Below are 8,639 nucleotides of genomic sequence, written 5' to 3'. Positions count from 1 at the left end.
CACTTTTCTGCATACTCTTTATTGTTTAAAGCAGTTATAGATGAAAGAGGAGAGAATCAAAGTGTTGAGTTCTGGCCTTTTCATACAAAGTTGGAATTGTTTTCTCTGTGAATTGTTTTTGACTTGGCCGTTCATAGAGTGGCTCCAGAGTGTGCATCATGTAGCGAACACCATCATTCTCAACTACGCTGTGCGGGCGGAGAGCTTTGCACATACACAAAGAGATGCTGTGCGTGATTGACTTAGCCCCGGGGGGGATTGAAGGGGAGCTTTGCTTGAAGTAGAGAACCCATGCTGGTCTGGCCAGGAGGAAAGCTGATAGCGGCTTTTTGGCTCACTACTAGCCCTGGGTGATCCTGTCACAAGTGGCTGTGCATATTTGTCGTGCTTCCAGTTTACCTTATTTTATTAAGACAATTCTTGCATTGAGCAAAGTTCTTCTTCAGCTTTGGGCCTACCATAAAATCCGAACTGTAGCCACACTTTTGACTTGTATGATGCCAGCGCATCTTAACTTCGGTCTTCCACTTGTTTCCGCCTTAGTTTTCTCAATCACTCGTTCATAAATCTCATCGTGCTCTAAGAATTACTCATGATTTCGTGTGCACGTTTTGTGCACAAGTTACTCGTGATTTCGTATGCACGTTTTGTGAACAAATGGGTGCGGACACACCAATCCGATGTTTGCCAACGTGACGGACTGTAGCATCCGCCGAACTTCTTTGCTGTTTGTTTGCGTACATCACTTTTGTGTGTCCTGTTCACTGATTTGTAAGCTAACAGTGAATCAGAGTGATCATTTGTCAGGACAGCCTGATGCCGTCCCAAAACGCCCCGACAACAGCTCCAAGTTATGACGGTGCGCCCTACACCAAGCAGATGTTGCACACCGACTTCCCGACTGCCGACATCGGATTGGTGTGTCGAGGCCCTTAAAGGATTGAGAACCACTGATTCAGCAAATTCATGATGCGATTTGTAATCTGTCCTGAGTGGCAAAAAACAAAACAAAACAAAACTGTATTTACTGTCAACTGTAAAACATGTTGTTTTTTTTTTGTTCAGGAATCATTGCATTCAAAACCAGATTTTGACCATTTCATCCAACTGTTGTCAGGGTTCACAGTCCAACGTCATACATCTGCAGACAAAAAACAAACAAACGAAAAACCCACACAAAACAAAAACACATTAAATGCGTGATTTTGCATGACACGTACACACGCATGCCATGAAGATCACGTTTCTATATTTCTTGTAAACACACTTCTTCTGTCAATATAGACATACGAAGTGTGTCAGGCAAGTTCCAGGACAGGTGCCCCAAAAATCTATTTCAAACCCAAACTTAAAGATTTCCCGTTGGCCCCTTCAATGTAATTGTCCTGGAATATACAATAGAACTGTGACCTCGGCACTGTACATCAGCTGTTGAATTTTTTCACAAGGGTTTTACTAATAAAATAACAGTAGAGATACTTGACATATAATTTGATCAATAACTCATAATAATATGATAATCACATACTCCACATTACTTTTGAAAATAATTTACTGATATGAGTACAAGGCTCAAATAACTTTTTTTCCCCTTTAAGGAGCATTTTTTGATCATCAATGACACTTTGTCATTCTGAGGAGCAATTTTTTGTTAGTTACCTGTGTGTCAGGACAGGGACTTGGTTGGGCACGAGACTTGTTCTTTGACATCTGGTTAAATGCTTCCAACTTCAAAAAAATAAAATAAAACATTAAAAGAACGTGTGGACAAGAGAAACCAATAATACCAATAACCAATAGAAGTAATTCCTGCAATGCATAAATATCTCAATGAGATTGTGATAAATGGGTTCAAAAAATATTTATCAGAGAAATAGATCTACTTTTAGATTGATTGTACAAAAGTCAAGGCGGACTTAAGGGGTGTTCACACGGCACACATTTGCATCGGTGCTGCACCAATGTATTTTGTTGCAACATATCTTACACCGGTGTAATTTTTGTGGAGCCTTCACACGTATAAAGCTGCTTACTAAAGAGACGCGTGTTAACCTCGGTGCAGCCCCACTTGCGTTCACACGGCAGTTTCTGCGGCCGTGCAATACGATAGTAGTAATACGGAAATAAAACATGCGCATGCGTAACGTGTACTTCCTTTTCCCCGCCTTGTTTGTGACATATCGAAAAACCATGGTTTATACTTCTCCATACAAATCAACGCTGTGGTCTATCAGACACCGTAAAAGGAAAGAAGTGCAAAATACCCAGGATGCAAGTTATGCAATACCCGTATGTAATCAACTCTTCTCACACGTAGCGAGTCTACCTACCCCTGTAGCGTTCACATGTCCCATTTTATATCGGTGCTGCCCCGCAAACTAACATTTACTCCGGAGTAAATTTTTAACCACCTCCCGAGCAGGGTTGAATTTGCTCCGGTTTAAGCTGTTTTCAGGGGCTACACCGGTATAACTTTGTACGTGTGAACGCTCTACGGGGGGCAGCCCCGGTGCTACACCGGAGTAAAAGCTGCCGTGTGAACACCCCTTATAGGCAGATAGGCCTCCCTATAGTCTTTTTTTCCTCATAGGGGGATTTTCCTTCCCCTGTTTCTTCTGCTCCATATCAACAGTGCTAGTTGTGTTTTGTGAATTGATTTGACAAATATGACACAGAAAAATGCTATTTAAGCTTTGTAGAAAACTCATGGAAGGGGAACTCAACGCAAAAAAATTCCCCTGAAGTTAGGAGTGGCCAGTTACCGAACAGCTAAAGCTTAAAGAAAATAACCAATGTTGTTGTTTTGCATTTGTGTGCTGTGTTTCTTGGAGGTGAAGCTGAACACAATTGAATGTTCTGACAAGCCGCTGTCTTTTCCATTTCTTTCACTATTATGCCCTTTGGCAGTGATTTTCCAAAATTAGTCATTTTGCCTTTTGATACAATATACTCAGCTTGAACTATATTTGAGAAAATGTTACCTTTTTTCTCCAGTTTGCCTTAATTTCCTCCTCTGTTGGTGTTCGTTGTTTCTTTGAGCCATCTTTCCGACCCGCCTTCTTCCCAGAAGCTTTCGTCGCTCGATGAGCCCTCAACGTCTGCACATCTCGTGCCTGTTCCTCTATCAGGTTTAGCCTTTTGGTTTTGTCTTCCTTGATTTGCTCCCCATTCAATAACCTTTTACCACCCCACATTTGTGGCTTCCTCTTGACCACCTGCAGATACCTCGGACGAGAAACCGAGCCCAATTGACCTTCACTTGTTGACAGGTCTGGATTCTCGAGGGGAACATCTTGAATGAAGCGGGGCCTTCGTTTTCCTGAGGGAATAGTGTCGTGGGAGTCGTAGGTGTCCGTTGAATCAGGATAACGACTGGGATAATATGGGGTGACACTGGCATCCGGAGTGCTTGTCCAATAAGAATTGATGTCGTGGCTGTAGGTGGAATGGTAGTGAGAGAAATGGGGAAAACTGTCATCTGGGAAAGCAAACGATGTAGCAGGATCACAATAGGAATGAACCACAGGGATTTCGTTCAAGATGTTGGCAACTTTGTTTTTTCCAACAGTCTTCCGTACTTGTGTGTCATCTTGGCTTGTCGATGAAAGTGATAATTTCTCTTTGCTTTTTCTTGCGCCACCGCATGCTAACAATGTGTCTTTCTTGTGAGGATCCTGAGGCTCCCTGCTGCGGGAGAGCTGGCTGGAAGAGGAACTGTGACTACGGCTTCTGGAAGGCGACAATGAGCAGGAGGAAGTGGATTTCATGTCAGGTTTGCAGGATCCACTTGTAGTTACTTGACTCTGCTGCTCCACTAGCTCTCTTTGATTCTTTTTCCCATAGAGCCTCTCTTGAGTCCGGTCTGTTAGTTTACTCAAGTCTTCGATTTCCAAGCTCAAGCCCAAAGTGTTGAGAATGTTCTGGAGTTGTTCACACCGCTCATCGACCTGCACCATTTCTTTTCCATCTTTCTTGGTTTTCTCCACTGTCGGGGGAGACTGGGATCCACTACTGGAACCTAAAGAATGGTCTCGTTTGTCTTTGCCGTTCTTGTCATCGTCCGGCAGTGAGGGTCTTTCCCTGGGGTGCTCTTCGCTAGTGGAGAGCGCTGTCCTCTCTCCACCATTCTCTGGTAGCTGCGGTTCACCGTTGCACTGAAGGCTCTCGCAGCAAAGAGGCCGATCTGAATCATCCCCCACACCGGAGTGCTGGCTGTTGAAGAGCTGCTCACCTAAATGAAAATCTTCACTGTTATCACTGACGACCCTACTGAGCAGGTCCATATCAACTCCCTTGTTGAGCAAGCTGAGGAAGCGCTCAAAGCCTTTGTTGGAAACATTCTCTTGCTGGATTTCTGAACTAATGCTATGGCTGGGAGGAGGTTGGGTACCGGATATGGTGGCCATTTCACGATTGGGGGCCTGGGAAAAGTCAAAATATAATCTTAAATGACTTGACGGATTAAATAAATACATAACTCTGAAACAAGTAAAAGACAGAAAATAGCTAGCTAAATTCGGCAATGTGCTGCAATCTACTCACAAGACTGCAGTCGGCCTCATGAAAATCGATTGATAATCATACCTGTCAACTCAATACGGTTTAGCCATAGTTCATACGGATTTTGTGGTGAATCTTACGTATATGGCCATATCGCACAAATCATACGGATTCTGAAAATGTCCTTTTTTTCTACCCCCCCCCTTACAGGTAGTTTCGTTTGCTTTTGCCCAGAATGGTGCTAGTCTACTACTCGAATGCTTTCATTTCCGGTAACTTTCCAGTAAATCACGTGGTTCCTAGTTGAAAACAGCAGAGTATTCATTGCATACTTCGGTAGTGTACAAGCAAGTTCTACAAGGAAACAAATATATCATTCATATTTCGTGGGGTTTTTTCTGCCGTTATTTTGACATATAAAATGCTTTGGTATGTTATAAGGATTTTTTGCTCTTTATAAGAATTTTTTTGGTAGTTTATACAGGTTGGCGCTCCGAAAAGTTGACAGGTATGGATAATTGAGCAAACTATGGCTTAATTTCAATGGACATGCATTGCCTTTGCCTTCTCTGGGAGCAAATGTCGCTATCGGCAAAGGGCGAGCATTAGCATCTAGCGTTGTTGTACTAAATTCAGAAATTGGAAACTTTCCATGATTGTAAAGATTATCAGAATGAGTAGTGGTTGCCCTCTGTACCAGACATTCAAGTTTGATCGCCGTTGTAATCTCAATAATCAGTCCAGTATTTCTTTTATTATTCACGTATTTACAATGTAGCAGAGCGCCATGGACTGCTGTCACATCAGATTTCTTCTTCAAATTTACATGGGTACCATCCAGAGGTCAGATGGAAGCACACTTCTTATTTTCTTTCTACAACTTTTCTTACTGAAATTTACACTTAACAGAATCACTGAATTAGTAATTTCATACTCCAACAAGATTGGCCACAAAAATATAACAACCCCTTTGTACCCCAAAAAATGAAATTACATAGTGATTTGCCCTGTGAGGTATGCTAGGAAAATCTTATCATTCCATTTGGTAGTTTGGTTGGATTCCAATTGGAAAACAAAGACTTATGTGAGCATGACTAATGATTTTTTTTTTTTGTGTTTAATCCGTATAGGACGTTTGCAACTAGTGCTTTTCCTTTGGGGGAAATAACGATCCACATTTCCCCCTATTTTCTGACATGCTACAAACCAACTGAATCATAATTTGTTTGCGCATTTTCTGCACTGTAAATTTGAAGCAATGTTCTGTTTTTGAATAATAAGGATTAAGAAATAATCACTCGCTGTCCTTCTAACTTTGAAAATTTTACACTCAACCCATTCAGCCGATCACATTCATGAATGAGCGGTATCGGTAGCTTAAAAATCCTGATCGGAACATCTGTAGCGATTGATTGACTGCAGTTAATTAACAATAAATGAATCGTTTCTATTTTATTCAATATTTTAGAGGGATGGGAAAATTATGAAAACTCTTGAATGTTGTGAACTCTGTTCCGTTTCCATATAAGTTTCATAACGAACAGACAAATGAAGAGTTGCCATCAAAAAGATGTTTGTGGATGTAGCTTGACTTCCAATAGGAGTGCATTTTCTGGTTGTGGTCGTGTAGGCACTCCCGTTTGCCATTACTACGTGACAACATTTCCCAAAAATGACATTCTGTCAAAATGCTAAGTCTGTCTGAATGGCCAAAGTACAAAGTGAAAATTCTGAAAATCGGCTAATGGGTAAAAATTACTCTCTGGGTAGTTATTATACAATATCACAGACATCCGATTCATGTTAAAGGCAGCGCTATCCTTTCCACAATGTGAAATGCTCAATTTGCACACATTGCATGTCGCCATTGTGCTGTCTCCACTTTCCATATTATCATTGTTACAGGATGCGAGCTTCACACTAGTTTCTCGCAACAACTAACAAAATCATCCCACACTGGCTGTGTTTACGGCTGTGAAGCGATGCTGCTTCGCATAAAACGTTAATTTTAATGTATTAATTTCTTTTTGCGATATCTGTGTATTTTTGGATTGAAAAATTAAATACCCAATTTTTCCCCCTGATTCCATCTGCTACAAATGACGTGATCGGGCCCGATTTCCGATCGGGGCTTTCCTACCGAATACCATATTGAACTATCTATGATTTATTTGTAGTGGGTTGTTACTGTCACAATAAAATGTAACAACACCACTGATCTTATCTTTAATTTGTATTAACAAAATAATTTTGAATGTGTACAGTAAATGCACTCTTGTGTCCAAAGAGTGATTTCAATGACAAATGTACTAACCAGCTTGTTAGATGTAAATCCACTGGGGTCACTGAACCTATGCCTCATTAAAGCCTCAACTCTGAGCTTCAGGGGATGTTCTTCCAGCTGCTCTGTGCTATGACTTGGAGAGTCATCACTCTCAGTAGATGACCCGTATGTCTTGCACTGCGATTTAAAGAAATCATGAAAAAATATCGTCCCAACAACACAATGTAATATTTTAACTGCTCAGTGGACATCGCATACACTAATGCTCACCTTTGACAGAAAGTTGAGAGAATGTCGCTCCTTCAAAATCGTATCCACCCTGTCTCGAAGAGTTGCATCTTTCGAGTCTGGTGTTAGTTTCTTCTTAATCATTTTAATTGTCTTGATAAGAATGGCAGCTTTCTTGCTTAATATTTGCTCTTCTATATCTTGAAGCACATTCATTTTTCTGGTCAGCTCCGGATCAATGTCATCTTCCAGAGGCTCCCCATCAAATACCCTATGATCACTGTGAGAGCTATGAGGTGCGGCCACTCCCATATGATGAATGTCTCTCGGGTAAACTGAATTCAGATTCCTCTGCTGACAGAGAAAAGCGTCTTCCCAGGCAACTGGATCCATTCTTCAACAAAGACCTCTTTCACGTGCGTGAGTCTTGAGAAGGGTGGGACAATAAATAAGCAACAACCATTTGCATGAACAATATTCGTTTAGAGCCACTATAAAAGGTAACTTACCTTCGAACTTACTCGAAATCCCTATGCTTCATGGACCAACCAAGCCGCTTATATTTTCCAGCCTGTAAGTATTACAGTCCAGTTTTTGGATGCGCAAGGGTTCAAGGTGGTAGCCGATACATATCAAACTCTACACCAACGATATAATACTGTGGTTAATCGTAAATGATGTGTATTTATCTAGATTTACATCATCACGGTGCCTAAATTCGCTTAACAGACGCTCTTATTCACCCATTCACGCACACATTCATACACCAGTTGGCGACTGCTTCCCTGTAAGGCCAAATGGGGGCAATTCAGGGTTCTGTGTCTTGCCCAAGGACACCGCGACAGCGGACAATCGGAACCGGGATTCAAACCCAAGACGCTTCGGTCACCGGACGATGCGCTCTACCAACTGAGTGACAGCCGCTCCGGTAGGACACCGTACAATGCATTACGAATGGATCAAACCGCTAAACGGTGTATTACTGATGACTTAGCTTAGTAGCTTTTTAAGTATCTTTGACCGTTCACGCGAGTTAAATAGCATATACCGCTTCGCATTCCGTCACGAAATGTGTTATCTTTGCAAAAGTAGTACCTAATGACCTGGGTGCTGCAAGGGCTGAACGATAACAACAACCATAGTTGGCGATCAACACATACAAAAAAAAAAAAAAAAAACGTTCTCCTTCGTATTTCCGGACCGTTTTTAGTTCAGGGCGCCCCCTAATGTGTGGAAGAACGAATAATTTGATGACGCGTGTACAATTACCCGTTCAATACAACGTCTTTGTACAAAGTAAAGCGAATAAAAACAATTATCAAAACTGTTCGTTCGTACTTTTCAAGTAAAAGCACACCATGGTTACGCTGTACAGCCGGTGTATACCCATCAGTGGGTTTCACCACTTTCGAAACGAGATGTTCAAAGTTGCAATATCTGTCGTGCCTGTCGGCTAGAATTACTTCTGTCCTCTTATATTGCCTGTGATCGATCGTGTACAGTTCAATGCATGGCCATGTTAAAGGTTGACATTTTCTCCATTCCCTACAAATACATTTAAAAAAGGACGTTGACCTTGTGTTAAGATTGATGTTTTATATAAATATATATATATATATATATATAT

At 41.4% G+C, this 8,639-nt stretch overlaps 1 protein-coding gene across 6 annotated transcripts; it reads right to left on the bottom strand.

The window, feature by feature from the left end:
- Positions 1-127: 127 nt before the first annotated feature.
- On the bottom strand, positions 128-8,388 carry LOC109521853 (uncharacterized). 6 transcript variants are annotated; one of them, XM_019879932.1, is made up of 7 exons: positions 8,370-8,388; positions 7,522-7,583; positions 7,055-7,439; positions 6,815-6,961; positions 2,982-4,421; positions 1,660-1,728; positions 128-1,141 (listed from the first exon to the last, which is right to left on the bottom strand). In XM_019879932.1, exons 3-7 carry the CDS (start codon positions 7,403-7,405, stop codon positions 1,121-1,123), a joined length of 2,028 nt encoding a protein of 675 aa, XP_019735491.1. In that variant the 5' UTR covers positions 7,406-7,439; positions 7,522-7,583; positions 8,370-8,388; the 3' UTR covers positions 128-1,120. The 6 variants fall into 6 exon arrangements, 5 of the variants coding, with proteins under 5 accessions (XP_019735491.1, XP_019735488.1, XP_019735487.1 ...); XM_019879929.1 differs by lacking the exon at positions 8,370-8,388 and adding an exon at positions 8,108-8,199; XM_019879928.1 differs by lacking the exon at positions 8,370-8,388 and adding an exon at positions 8,108-8,145 and having other exon boundaries at positions 7,522-7,651.
- Between the last annotated feature and the right edge of the window lie 251 nt (positions 8,389-8,639).

The sequence above is a fragment of the Hippocampus comes genome, unplaced genomic scaffold (genome assembly GCF_001891065.2).
Source record: "Hippocampus comes isolate QL1 unplaced genomic scaffold, H_comes_QL1_v1.1 scaffold280, whole genome shotgun sequence".
Taxonomy (NCBI): Eukaryota; Metazoa; Chordata; class Actinopteri; order Syngnathiformes; family Syngnathidae; genus Hippocampus; species Hippocampus comes.
This window is presented reverse-complemented; position numbering and strand designations above follow the sequence as displayed.